The sequence below is a fragment of the Petaurus breviceps genome, unplaced genomic scaffold (genome assembly GCF_028583685.1).
Source record: "Petaurus breviceps papuanus isolate PSGF00001 unplaced genomic scaffold, PetGlider_PUasm1.0 90383, whole genome shotgun sequence".
Lineage (NCBI taxonomy): Eukaryota > Metazoa > Chordata > Mammalia > Diprotodontia > Petauridae > Petaurus > Petaurus breviceps.
In genome coordinates, this window is record NW_027187234.1 from 954,774 (window position 1) to 969,781 (window position 15,008).

Below are 15,008 nucleotides of genomic sequence, written 5' to 3' on the forward strand. Positions count from 1 at the left end.
GACTGGCGTTGAGGTATCATAAGGACTAGGGCAAAAGAAGTCTAGGAATGAGTCTCTCAACGAATGTTTGTGACCAGCTCTCTAAGAATTACCTTGTTCCAGGACTAAAATTTTACTTTGAAGAACTGGAATATAGCTTAACACCAGTAGGTTAATAGTACATATCAATGTAATAGAAGGAATCCAGCACTGACCTTAAAACCAGCAACATACCTAATAAAATATTTATTCCCTGTATGGATCTCAGGAATTCCTGAAAATGAATAATCAGTCAGAATCCCAATCCTCTCATGTTTAAATGGAAAGTTTTTCTAAACAGTTTGAAATCATCCAGCCACTCTGGGGTGAAAATTGTGCTTTATACTATTTTCCCCTCTTTTTCTTTGTTTTAGTATAGGGTTTAAAGTCTTCTCCCCCATCCAACTGCCTTCTGGCATACTGAAAAACACTCAAGACATTAAAAATTCATTATGTTTAACAGTCACACAAAATATGTAACTTTGGTTTCTTTTCCCATGAAATGACATTGACCTAGCTAACTCTAAGTGTCAGTCACTTTTGGAGGGAGGAAAGTAAGCTGGACGCCTTTGCCCTAAAGTAGAGTTCCCCCACAATGGCTGCAGTATGTTTTTTTTTTTTCTCCATGGAGATTAGCTCTGGAGTCCTCAGTCAGGTAAGCAGCTTAGCACTCCCTAAATTCCATGGGTCACCTTGGAAATTCCATCCCTTGCCTGTTTCTTCTGCCTCCAGAAAGTCAAAGCAAAGTGTCAATCATGTGTCCTCCTAGAATCTGAGAACTAGAAGGCCCTTTAGAGGCTAGTTCCTCCTTCCTATTTGCCTCATCTTTCTAGAAGGCCAGTACTCAGCATTTTACCCTGTTTTCCATGTTGAAAATATATACAACTGGGGGTGGCTAGGTGGCGAAGTGAGTAAAGAGCCAGCCCTGGAGTCAAGAGGACTAGAGTTCGGTTCTGGCCTCAGACACTCAACACCCACACACACCCACACATACCCACACCCATACCCACACACACACAAAAACTAGCCGTGTAACATTGGGCAAGTTACTTAACCCCAATTGTCCTCCAAAAGGCAAAAAAAGAAAGAAAGAAAGAAAGAGAGAGAAGAGAGAGAGAGAGGAAGAAAGAAAGAAAGAAAGAAAGAAAGAAAGAAAGAAAGAAAGAAAGAAAGAAAGAAAGGAAGAAAGAAAGAAAAAATATATATAACTGGCTACAACTTGCCAGTTCTCACAACAGAGAGGTCAAAAATATGATAAATTCCTGGGTCTGGTGAATCAAGTTCCTTCCCCAAAAGGGCAGAGTTTTGTTCTCTCTCTTGATATACTGGGTGCATTTCCCCAGTGCCATCAGAATGCAATGCCTCCCACAGGGACCTATGTCCTTTTCCTCTTAATCCAGATTCAAAAGATTTTGCACTTCCTCGATAAATATGTATGCCAGGGGGCACTAACTTTGTTAGTTTGAAGTGCAATGGAGGTAGGTTTGGGAGGAGGCCACTAATAGGACTAGGGAAGCAGAGGATGGGGAGGAAAAAAAGAAAGGAACATAGAGACATGTAAAAGAGGAATGAGATGCTTTGGGAGGACCTCATGAGAAGCCTTCAAGTGATGGCCAGATGATAATTGGCTGGAAATGTGGGAGAAGGGATTCTTGATCATGTCTGGATAGGACTAATTGACCTGTCAAGTCCCTGCCTCCTCTGACATTCTGTGAGGGTAGGAGAAGAGGATTTCGACATGATTCCCTAATTAGACTATGCTTCCTGAGGGTAGGGAACATGTCTTACTCATCTCTACATCTAGCATAGGACCTTGTACCAAGTTAAGTGCTCATTAAGGTACTGACTGACTGACTGACTGAATCAATTAGAAAGAGGGGAGAGAAGAAATGAGACCTTCTAAGACATTGGTGATACCACCCTCATGTTAGACGACCAGCTCCTGTCCTCCTTATCACCATCATCACTCCATCTCTTACAAGTCTGTCCCACACACTGTGGGAAGATAGAATAACTTCCTTCAGGCTGAGTAGTCATAGGTGAGATGTCAGTTATAAGTTTAGAGGATAGAAATAGGAGAGAATGATAGAATCCAACCCAGCTTCCCTTAGGTCTTATAAGTCTTGTACCTTAACCACTGGGCCCCCCACCTCCTTCCCGAGTAATTCTTCAAGTTTTCTGTGAATGCCCCTTGATACATACTTCAGTGTCAAGCTTTCTGCACTGGGCAGCTCACCTGACCTACTGCACCCACCTGGGCTGTTGTATCTTTTAGTCTCTTGTGACCTCATCTTGAGGCTTTCCTTTCCTTGGCCAATGTCAATTAGAACCATACTTTAAAGTGCTTGCTCTCTAATATCCGACTCTTTCTCCCCCCCCCCCCCTCGCCCCCAACCCCTCAATTCTCATTTTCTTGTACCAGAGGCAGGCAGCAGCATATGGTTCTAAGACCACAACACCAATTTCTTCTCACCTGATATAATCTCCCTTTCTCTCTCCCTGAGGTTCACCTTATGCATAGTTCTTTAGTTGACTCTTTGAACAGACTGTGCTTTGCACATTTTGCTGTATCCAGGCTCATTCTGAGGCACTCCCTTCTGTCCCAGCAAGGATAGTTTCACTAGTTGCGGTACACATGTGTAGATATATATGTATATATTATATATGTTTAAAAATTAAAAAAGGTTAAAAACAATAACTTCAACAGCTCCTGGCTGTTCCAGGCAGGTGAGGTCTCACCCTATAGTTTTGAAGATGAAGGAATTTCCTTTCTGAGGGGTTCCCCCACAATGGCTACAGTATGATTTGTTTGTTTGTTTTTTCTCCATAGAGGTTAGCTCTGGAGAACTCAGTCAGGTGAGCAGCTTAGCACTCCCTAAGTTCCATGGGTCACCATTGGCAATTCTCTCCTTTGCCTGTTTCTTCTGCCTCCAGAAAGTCAAACCAAAGGCAAACCCAGATGATGGGAAGTTCCATGCATTCATGGGGGTGGAAGCAGCCAATGCAGACCTCAGAGCTGTGTCTCATCTCGTGTCTCCGGGTGGCATGGTTCCAACTTATTACTGCAACTGCTTTTCCGACTGTGTGTGTCATTGGTTACGTGGGCTAAGGGGTCTGATCGGATTAAATACCTAGAGAGGAAAGAGGCAGAGAAAGAACAATTGTCCACTTTCAACTCTGTGGTGATAGTAACATTTTCTCCTCTCAACTTTCATTGAAGCTTGCAAGCATTTAAGTGCCTGTGGTGAGCCTCGTTCATGCTGTTTCCTTCCCCCCTCCTTCTAGCTGAATCTAACTACTTCTTCTGGGCCCAACTTAAGTAATTTCCCCAACTGTTCCAACTTAACGTTGATCTCCAACTTCTCGCAACTTGTGCAGTATTCAGAGCTGATGTCGTATAGTACAGTTTGTGACTAAGCACTGCCTTCTTGTGTGGTTCCTCATTGTTTCTCGTGCCCCGTTTCCCAAACTAGAACGTGAAGTCCTTGAGAACACGGCATCTTTTACTCCTTTGTTTCTCCCTTGTAGTTCCTACCACAATGATGCACCCATGATAGGTGCTCAGATCAAAGAGGTCTTTGATCTCTCCCTCAAATTTTTCTAGGGTACTTTGTCTGGATGTGGCCTTTGCCCTTAGCACATTCCTTTGGATTACACTTATTTGTGTGGGTGCCATACTCATATCCAACCTGGGAGATTCCTAAGGGCTGGTTCTGTATTCTTTTTATTTTTGCATATCCAATATTGACCACAGTGCCTTGCATATAGTGGGCTCTTAAATGTCCAGTGAATTAAACTGAATAGAATCAACCACTTCCACTATCTTATCTGAATGCAAACCTTGCTCTCCCCAATATCACCACATTCTTGCAATCCTTTGCAAAGTCAAGTTGTTTCTTCGTCCTCTTCCCTGGTTTCTGATGGCCAGAAGGGGTTACCTGACTCTTACCTTCCACGTCTTCTTATGGAACTAACCTTTCTTGTCAGTTGATGCTGTTTGTGACTATCACTCTCTCCCATTCTCATTGATGTTGCCTACCAACCTCTAGGACTCTCATGTTTTTCTTACTGATACCTGGCTTGGTACCTTGATACCTGGCTTCTAGATTTGTTGTCTGCTGACACAGTCTTTAATAATTTAATAATTTCAAGTTTCAAATCCTTTCCCTTTGACCACACATTTCCTCAAACCTTTAACTTCAAAGACTTTCATTTTTCATTTTACTTCAGCCAGTCACTGACATGACCATTATCTCACACTTTACCACTATTAAGAATTTGTTCGTTTCCAAAGTCTTAACCTACCCATCATTCATTGATACCACACTGACTCGTGCTTTATGTGTTCTTCCTCTGACAGTGTCACATGATTTAGAAATTACCTTGAATTCTCGAAACAAAAATTTTAAAGCTTTATCAATGCCTTATGTGTTTTACATCAGTGTCATTTTCTCATATTTCCCCTCTCCCAACTGAATACTCCCCTGTAATAAAGAAAAACTGTTAAGCAAAACTGATACACAAAATAGCCTCATCTAACAACCTTCGTAAAATTTTGCTCATGTGATCCCCCACTTTTCTTGACCCTGAATTTTTGAAGGCTTTGTGAAAGAAAAAAATCTTGTCAGATTCTACCAAATAGAGAAGTTTTGAGAATGGGCCTAACTACAGACTGTATGTATACTGTCTAGGAATCAGCCTAGCTAAGTTTGGAGAGAGGCAGCTAGGTGGTGCAGTGGATAGAGTTTTGGGCCTGGAGTCATAGAAACCTGAGTTTAAAACTGGCCTCAGATATTTACTAGCTGTGTGACTCTGGGTAAGTCACCTAACCCTGTTTGCTTCAGTGTCCTCATTTGTAAAATGAGCTGGAGAAGGAAATGGCAAGCCACTCTAATATCTTTGCCAAGAATACCCCAAGTGGGGTCACAGAGAGTCAGATATGACTGAAAATGACTAAACAACAACAATTATAAAAGTCTGGAGAAGCTCATCATTAGAAGGTTGGTTACCAGGTGGGTGATTTTGGGGTACTATATCAATCTGTTAAATGATAGAGGCAAAGAGGGAAGGATATGCAGCCTGCATTGGTGGGGTGAGTGCTCATATACATTCTTTCAATAATGAAAATTGCATCCTTACTAGTCTATAAGTCCCTCAAAGGGCAGAGACTGTGTCTTCATCTTTGTACTTCCCACAGTGCCAAACAAGGGCCCTTGTACCCATTAGGTGCTCTGCCTTTTGATGTAATTCTGTCTTCATAATGTCACTTTAATACTTAATCTGAGAACACAAATTCCTCTTTCTTATTTGGGAAAATAGGTTACAATGATAAGTCAATAGGCAACTATAGCCCTCCCTAACTCCACCCCCACCCCGCCCCAGGCAATTCTTACTTTCACGAGCCAGAGTCTGTTTACTCACACGATGTCATTCAGTTCCAGCCTCGTGTCTGGTGGAGGGTTGATGAGGACATAGGACAATGTGTTCTGGTGGTCATTCATCTCATCTGAAAAGGGAGGGAACCAACAATATCACTTTTCTGACCCAGGGGTTGCTGCTGGGCTAGGTTAGAAAAAGGCTCTTATTTCTTTATTTTTATAAATGTGATCACAGAGGACCTGCACAAAAATCCTTTGAGGTCTCATCCTAGTACAAAGGTAGCCCCGTGTCCTTGAAAATTATGCCAATGGAGCCTGAGTTCTGGCTGTTTCTACAAAGTTGCAAAGACCTCAGGAACAGGCTGTAATGGGAATGTAAATTTAAAGATCTTCCCTGCCCCTAGGCTAAAGTGCACCTAGAGCCTGGGGTGGGAGGCTTGTTTTTCAGTAGATACTTTTTGATTGGCCAGTGGGTCCAAAAGGTTGTTACATTCTCTGAGCCAGGAGAAGGCTATATAAGCCCTGATGTGAGGCTTTGTTTTGGAGCTCACTTTGAGAAGTGTTCTGTGATTTGATCAGATGAAACTCTGGAAAGCCATTGTCCAGAGCCCCATGGCTTTGAAAAACCCAGATGTTGATTTGGTATGGATGTAATGGTTGGACAGTTTGGAAATCTGTCTACTTGATCTGTTTTTGTCTTGATAATTCTGTCTGTATACTTTGAAGTTTGGGGTGCTGACCTTTTTCCCCTGAACTAGGTGAACGATACATATCTGACTGATTAAAGTAAGCTTGTTAACCCATTTTGAGTTGCTTTCCTTTATCAAAGAAGATCCAAGAACCTGTGTTGGCAGCCACCCTGGGGAGCTTTGGGGTGCTTGCTGCTACACAGGCCTATGGCTGCTTTTTAAGTACCAGCTTCATTATGTATGGAAGAACTCTTCACCAGTGGGTTGACCGCTAGGGAATGGTTCTTTCTTTCTTTTTTTTAATCTTGGCCATTGTGATCCATGATAAAAACACAAAATGGCTCAAGTTTGAAGAAGAATGCATATTGCCAGGTTATAACATGGAGATAGATGAGCAACACTTTGTGTTAGTCATAGGTAATGAAATGAGTTGGATAAAGTTAAATAAGGGGGAATGAGGCAAGATCACCATGGGGAAAATATGGAGTATTTTCAATGATCATAGCTTGTACCTTGCCATAAAAGCCCAGATTTCTAATACCAAAATTCTCTCAGTGATGTTCTACTGCTGAAATCATAAAACACCATGATCTAGGAAGAATCAAGATTTCAGGTGACCCAAAAAGCAGTGGAAAGATCCATGGTTGAATGTGAGTTAGGTGTTGCTCATTATCTTTGATGACTGTAAAATGCCTCATCAAGGACATGCATGACTGGAAAACAAGATGGATACAGTAAGAGGAGGGAATCTGATAGATAATAATCTGATAGATAATTGGTGCTCTGACATCTAGGACATTTGAAAGGTCATGGAGAAAGGCTGCCTATACATTGGATGGATTCTCTGAGAGGATTTACAGAAGATACAGACAAGAATTGTAGAGATGAGTAGATATGGAGGAGCTGTTGTCTACGTCAGTGATGGAATATTTATATCGGCTCCATTGAAATATTGAAGCATTTATGTAGAGGGAATCTTTTAAAAGCCTGTGGAGACTTCTAGGATCCTAGAATTCTATATTTGTTTTCAGGGTCTGCTCTTCTCTTTCTGAGTCTATGGCCTCTTCTATCAGTCTTCCAAGCTTTTAAGCCGGAGTCTGCCTTCCTTCATGGAACTTTCTTTGACTACCCCAGACCAGCACAATTGCTCTTTCCTCTGGGCTCCTGGAATACTTACTATCTGTACACCTCATTGTGTGCCTTTTCCAATGAGAAGTTTATAAAATGCTCAGTGCAATGTTTGCATAGCAGGTGCTTAATAAATGCTTATTCCTTTCCTCCCTTCCCACCTTGGCATGTTAGTTCTTATATTGTTTAGCTTTCTATATGTATAAGTCTTGTTCTCTGCAACCAGAAGTATGTTCCTCAAAGGCAAGGGGATGTTACCTTCTTTTCATCTATCACATCACTTAGCTCAGGGTTGAGCTCAGGAAGTGTCTGTAGAGGAAATTCACTCTTATCTGGAAGGTGGAGAGGGCAGGGAGCCAATTTGGCATGAATGGATGAAGCAAACATTTTAAAAGGCACAGTTTCTATTACCCTCTCCTTTCCACCCACTTCCTTGCCCCCTCATCCCACTTCATTGGTACCCAGGAATCCTTTGCTGGTTACAAAGAAAAGAAGACTCAGCTACTTCTCCCAGTCATGGTCACATTTAGTCAGTACCGCAGAGGGCTCAGTTTCTTTTTTTCTACATGATGGATGTTTGAAGATGGCGCTTATGTGTATCTGAAGTTTTTTTTTCCAGGCTAAAGATTTGTAGTCTCTTTGAGTCCTCAAAGTTCTGTTATTCAATATGCTTGTAAGAAAGAGTCAGTTGCAGTGACACGTGTTAAATGCTTCAGTAATTTGGTCTCATTTGTGTTAATACTATCTCCTCAGTATGGAGTCACAGCCCATCTACACCCTCAAATTCTGTGTGATTCTTGTCCATGTTTTCCCATAAATCCTCTGGAATCTTTCCTTGGATCAGGCCTGCACAACCTGTGACCTGAGGGCAGCTTGTGGCAGGCCAAAGGATTTCCTCTACATACAAAGGATGTTTTCCTCTACATTTTTTGAGGCTGCCTGAAATCCTCTGGTGTACCACAAGTGGCCTTAGGACCGTAAGTGGCCCACAGGCCACAGATTGCGCAGGCCTGCCCTAGTTCTTCAGGGATGTTGGCACAACATGGGTTACTGTTATCCCTTGTTCTCACTACATGGCTAGTTCACCTCTTGTTCTCATTGTAGATGTCCTTGTTCTGTCAAATATAGTCTCCCAATAAAGGAACACTTTCTAACAGTCAGAACTATCTAAAAATGAAATTGGACACGAACTTTCTCCTACTGGAAATTGCTGATTTTTGACAGAAAATATCCCTCACAAAACTTGGTAACAATGTAGGTACAAAGTGTAGGACAACACTCTGCCCTAGGAGGCACTCTAACTTAGTAGCTATGACCAACCTTATTCACTCAAAGATTGTTTATTTTTCATATCTATAGCCAGAGTCTTACCTTGCCCTTGAGAAAACAATCACATCAGCATTTACTTCAGTGGTAAAAAAAGCTATATCCAATAAAAGAGAGAAAACAAAAAACAAACAAACAAAAAACCCAAACCTGGCCAAGTCAAATGAAATAGCCAAATCTCAGCTTCTCCTGTTTTAACAATGGTTGTATTTCTTCAAAATGGTGAATCTAGAGGTTGAATAAGGCCTAGGATTCTCATAAGGCAGCAGCTAGCTAAGGAATGTTCCTGGCTAAAAGTAAGCAATCTAGTTAGAGTATTCACTTAGTGAATGAGCAAGGTTCTTCCAGGCCATATGGAAGGGTAGAAAGAGCCAGATTCTACTCCTAACTAACCATGTGACTTGAAGCATGTTTCCTCATCTCTTTGTATTCTCATTTTCCTCCTCTTCAAAGCAGGGATAATAATCCCTGCCCTGTCTACCTCAGATGGCTATTGTAAAGGGTGAATGTGAAAGGGCTTTTAAAAATGTAAAACATTTTATAAGCTGTAGAGCTTTATAAACTGTAAAACAAATCTAAGTTGATATTATTAAAACCATGCTTGTATGTATCTTCCCCATTTCTTGCTAACCCATTGGAGAAAATCCACCTTCTCCACTGGGTCATCTTATTTCAAGCCACCAATACAACCGCCAACGTGGATGCAAATGACCTCGATAGTAGAACAGCTGAACTGTGCGGAAGAGAAATGCGAATGTTGGGGGTGGCTTGTGCCATTGTTCAGCTATGAGTGGCAGAGCAGCCGGCAGGGTCGTGGAATTGAAGAACTCATACCATATGGAGAAATGCATCAACACAGCTTTCCAAATGCTGGAGACAGTTCTGGGCAAAGTGCATCAGGGATAGGATGGAGGGATGGATGGAGAGGTGAGGCCAGGTAGGAGTGGGGAAGGACAAGGAATCCTCACTTTCCGCAAGGCTTCTTTTCAGGAACCCTCGTACTCTGCATTGGGGGGCAGGAAGAAAGGGCACTGGACTACAAACTAGTTTCCTCTACTTAACCTGTGTTTGTTTTGGAAATTGAAAAATTGGCAATCAGCATTTGGACTAGGTTCTTTTAAATAAAATTTAAAAAGTATAATTAAATTTAGCAAATCTTTGCTAAATACCTCCAATGTGTCTAGCCATTTGTAAATGAGTTCTGGCAAGGCCCAGTTTTGTGAAGGTAGTCTTACTTATCAACTTCTCCTCCAATACTTTTTCCTTTTGTCCTTTTAAATTCTCTTTGTTCAGATCCATCTTTCTAAATGTTTCTATTGCCCTACTTGGATGCACGATCCATTTGAAGACATAGCATAAAAGAATGACATAGACCTGTGCAAAGGAAGCCATCTTTCTTATAGGCAAACTAAAATCAGCCCCGATTTCTGACACTTGGATTTTTGGTGTGTTCGGAGATTGGGTGGAAATGGCTGGGGAGGATCAGAGTTCTGTTCCTTGGTTTAATTATCTCTCCATTGACTAAGGATGATCTCATTCAAAGAATTATGGTATTAAATTCACTTCCCCTGAATATACATGTATAGTCTCACCTTTTCAAATGCCTTTGTTTATGGAAGCGGTTCTCAAATTTGAGGACCTTTGGGGGTTGCTAAGACTATTTCAGAGGGTCCTCAAAGTTGAAACTATTTCCATAATGCTATTAAAATATTATTTGCCTATTAAATATTCTTCCCTTTTCCAACTGCATATCTGTGTGAAGCCATATTTTCTTCATGTACTTCAATCAAAACAATATAGCAGATTGAATGCAGAAGCAGATAAGAGAATCTAGTCTGTCTTCTATTAAGCCAGACATTAGAGAGATTTGCAAAAAATATATAAAATAATGTCATTCTCACCATTTTTGGAAAATAGAGTTATTTTTCATAGTGGTATGATATTTACACGATGTGATATATTATTATTTAAATGATTTAATAACTATTTAAAGATTTGTCATCTTAAACTTCTCCCATGTAAACAAAAACTCTTTGGGATCCTTAATAATTTTTAAGAGTATAGAAGAGTTCTGAGAACAAAAATTTTGAGAACCATTGGTTTATGGAGTAATCTGCCTTTTCTTCTTTCCTGTCTAAATCTAGCCCATCTATGAAAGTCCCCCTCAAATTTCACTCCTTTGTTCAATCTGTCCTGAACCCATCAGTCCAGTGACTCTTCTATTCTTGAACTCCTAAAACACTATGTTTGTTCTACTTGTTAGGTAGAGATTATACCGATTTCTCTTTTTTAATGTACATATGCCTTGTTTCTCTGAACTTTGAGCTCTGAAGGCAGGGAGTATACTTTTTTCATTTTTGTCTCCCCCAAAAGGTCAAATGCAGAGTAGGTGCATAATAAATATATGCTATAATCATTTTATGGTGTACATATCTCATTTTCCTTTCATACTGACGTGTGAATATCTTCCTTGCAATTAGATTATAAGATCGTTGAAAACAGGATCTTTATTTTACCCATCTTTTTACGCCGAGTGTTAGACACAGGACCTGTCCACAATGGGCACTTTACCAAGTTTCATGAGATTTAAATATTAATTGAATTTTTTACTTGATATTAATAATCTTTGGGATATCTCCAGTGAATTTTCTGGGGGATAAGTGCACTTTGGGTACAAAATCAAATTTCCTGGGTCATGGTGTGACCATACTTTCCTGTCTTGTCCATAAGAATGTCACAGGGCTGGAGACGTGATTGCCCATCAGCACTGCTCGTATTCCTGCCCAGGAGCCTTACAGTAAGGAAGGAAGATGGGGAAAGAGGAGTAGAGAACCAGGAATGTGGGATGAAGGACAAATAGGACCTGCTCAATCTCAGTCATCCTCAGGGTGCAGCCAGTGGCATGATAGGGAGGGGGGAGTATATGGGGCACTGAGGGCAAGCCTCCCCATTTCATGGAGAAGCTACTTTGTCGAATGACACCATGCACTACATACAAGCGTTCACCCATGCACTATACTGCCACTGTCCTGGGGCTGCTTGGCCTGAGTACAGACCATTATAGGGTACCAATGATACCATTTTCAGGGTAGACTTCATCGATGGATATGGAGAAGCCAGCCCACAAAAGGAGAGACCTTAGGAATTGGTGTCCCCTTGCCAAGGGCTTTTAGAAGTTGGCTTGAGGGGAAAATGGATAAACAGTGAATCTCAGCTTTGGCCAGCACCATCCAGGAAGTAGCAGCATACTATAAAGGCATGGGCCTTCCATGAAAATCATTCCTGGAACCAGGTCTTTGTAGGGAGATGGGGGGCACAAAAGAAAAAGCACACGATCTTAAGAAAATGCCAACTTTTTCCATCCACTGCGTTCTAGCCAGGGCCATAAACCCAAGCACATTCAATTCCCTTAAACCGTAAGAGGTTAGAGTGGCCATCCTGATCTCCCCAGCTCTAGAGGCCCGATATATATGTCCTCAGAACTTTGCTGCCTTTCAGTTAGTTCTTAACCTGGAGTCCATGAATTTATTAAAAAAAATCTCAACTTTATTTCAATATAACCAGTTTCATTTGCAATCCTATGTATTTCATTTTATGCATTAAAACACTATTTGGAGAATGTGTCCATAGGTTTTACCAGATTGCCAGAAGGGTACAGGACATAAAAAAGGTTTAGAACCCCTGGTTTAGAGTATTTCTAACCGCTACTGGGCAGTGGATTTCCCTTCGGTTCTACAAGAAATGCTTAAACCCAGCCAGCTTCCTCTGGCTCTGGACAAGTCTGAAGCCCAAGTCCTCTCTGGAATGCTGAGGAGTGTCTCAGCCATGTGATAGTTTCAGGGGGTCTTTGTTTTAGTGACAAAGGAAGGTAGTGACTGCTGGGGGGAAGTACTCTACTGAGCAGCCTCTCCCCTTGAGTTACCCCAAATAGAAAGACTGGTAGTTGAAAATGAGAAGGCTGTCAGCTCTCAGCCCCTTCTAAACTTAATGTTACTCTTGTTAAAGGGATGCTGGAATTGATGGAGTCTTTTGATTAGAATTCCAAGTTCAAAATTAACCAATTACAACTAACAGCTTTCTTAACCTGGAATACATGAACTTGTTAAAAAAAAACATTTTTTGGTAGCTGTATTTAATTATATTTGGTTTCTTTTGTAATCCTATGCATTTTATGCATTTAAAAACATTATTCTGTGAAGTGGTCCATACCCTTCACCACACCGTTAGAGGGGTGTAGGACACACACAAAAAGGGAAAAGGGCCCAATCTAGAATAGGAAGTCCAACTAATTCAGATATGAATTTGGAACATAGCATAATTTTGGAGGAGGCAGGGCTGAAATTTCCCTGCTACTAACTATGGCAAATTTGTTCAAATAAATGAATAGCAAGAATGATACAGAATGTAAAAGTTGATTTCAGGTAATGAAAATAATAGTTCATATTGCTATGGCACTTTAAAATTTCTACAGTGCTTTTCTCATAACAACCCTGTGATGCTGGTAGCATAAGTATTCTTATCATTTTATAGATGGAAATGATCATATAGATGGAGATTATAATTTTATAGAGGAAATGGAGGCTCAGAAAAGTGTAAATGGGCTTGCCCTTGTTTACTTAGCTATTAAGGGTCAGGGCTGGGATTGGAACCCAGGCTCTCAATTCCATGTCCAGTGTTCTATTTTCTACCAGAAGCCCCCATTTCCAAAACAACAATTGATACACAAATTGCTAATTGGTCCAGTTTCTAAGAGGTCCAGTATGGGCCTCTCTTGACTAATATTCTTCAAAGAGAATTTTCATTGATTGTGTATTCTTTCCCAGAGCTGGTCTTAGTGTGAAGAAAATGAGTCTACCCTCCTGTCTGGTTTAAGTCTGTCATAAGGGAATGCTAAGCACTGAGGAGGGCTAGAGGGTCGTTATTATTACCGTCCAACTATGACAGGGCTGACTTCTGGAATTTTTGTTTTATTTTATTTTTAGTGTCATTTTGGGAAAGGGACTCCTTTAAGAGAGTTTGGTTTAGAGGAAAAAAATAAACAACCCTGGAATAAGAGTCAGAACACCTGGGTTTCAGTTCTGGCTTTGCCCTAACCCTTTGAACTAGCTGTGAGACACTAAATAAGTTGCTTTTCTGTGGGCCTCAGTTTCCTTACTACCAAACGGTACAATAATCCCTGCCTTTCAGAGCACTGATTTGAGTATCAAACTCAGCCCCTGGTCTTTATTTGAATATTATTTTCCTTTCAGGGGTCCCTTTAGTTCAGGGTCCCAAGTACCTCTATCTTCGGCTGTAGCCCAACCCAACCAGAAAGGGAAGGGCTGGCTGGGGAGGCGCCGATCAGTGGAGGGAGCTGGCATGTTCCTATCATGCTTGTGTGCTCTGAGTCAGGCTCGACTCTCTCGGGGGGCGCAAAATTACCTTGCAAATATCCAAGGTTTACACGATTCATCACATCACTGGCTGTTAAATTTGCTACATCCTCTACAGAACACACAGAAAGAGGTACAGACATAAACAGAGAGAAAAGAGAAAGATCAGCAAGCGGCGATCGGGCAAGTATCAGAGACAGAAGAAGGCTCCGCAGCTTGGACCAGCGCGTGGAGGGGGAAAGGAAGTAGAGAAAAAAAAAAGTAAGAAAGGAAGAAGGCAGCGCAGTGCGCACGCCCAGGATGCTGGGTGTGCATCTGTAGCCCAGCAGCCTGAGAACGAGAACGCAGCCCGGAACAAGAGATTCGAAGTGCGCTCAACACGCTGGATTTCAAGGATGACAACACGCTGGATTTCAAGGATGACGACCCACTACTTCTTGATCTTCCTAAGATCCTATTCTCATTCAAGACCTCCAGGCCGGGGACTGCTTTCTCTGTGAAGCGAGCCAACCTGGATCTCTCATGCAGGTTCCCATTGTAATGCACAGCTAGCCTGTGGCTGAGCTGGGCCACTGGCCAAGGTTACTTTTGAAACGCCCATCTCCCAGCCACTGCTCTCATGACCTCTTTCCCCTGCCCCTAATTATATTTCACTCTCAGGTCTCTTGGAAGAGATCCAGGGAACTAATTTACATTGATGTTTGAGTGATTGATAATAACTCAATCTCATTCCCAGAAATAGCATTTAAGAGTAGAAAATACCTTATATAGTGGGGGCACTGTTGAGCAATGGTTCAAGGGCTGGAGTTGGAGTCAGGATGACCTGGATCCTGACACTTAACTAGCGGTGTGACCATGGGCTTAACTTAACCTTTCTAAGACTCAGTTTCCTGATCTGTAAAATGGTCTGGACTAGATCTTTGAGGGTTTTTTTTTTTTTTTGGAGGGGAGTAACTGAAGACTAATCAAGAACCTTGTGTTGTCTGAGAGTTTGTTCCATCAACATGCATAAAACTGGATTCGTCTTTATTTTCCACGAAATGTGTGTGTGTATGTGTGTGTTTGTGATAGAATATTGTTTAGGAGTGGGGCGAAGG

The 15,008-nt window shown here is 41.5% G+C and overlaps 1 protein-coding gene across 6 annotated transcripts in view; it reads right to left on the minus strand.

The window, feature by feature from the left end:
- Positions 1-2,783: 2,783 nt before the first annotated feature.
- Positions 2,784-15,008, minus strand: part of KCNT1 (potassium sodium-activated channel subfamily T member 1) — a 227,642-nt gene continuing 215,417 nt past the window's right edge. For 4 of the 6 annotated variants that reach the window (XM_069108351.1, XM_069108354.1, XM_069108353.1 and 1 more), the window contains 3 exons: positions 13,961-14,023; positions 5,440-5,524; positions 2,784-3,149 (listed from right to left, as the gene is read on the minus strand). In XM_069108351.1, the coding sequence (XP_068964452.1) occupies positions 3,029-3,149; positions 5,440-5,524; positions 13,961-14,023 (269 nt within the window). In that variant the 3' untranslated portion in view covers positions 2,784-3,028. The remainder of the gene's footprint in view (positions 3,150-5,439; positions 5,525-13,960; positions 14,024-15,008) is intronic. The other 2 variants (XM_069108356.1, XM_069108355.1) reach the window with 1 other exon arrangement.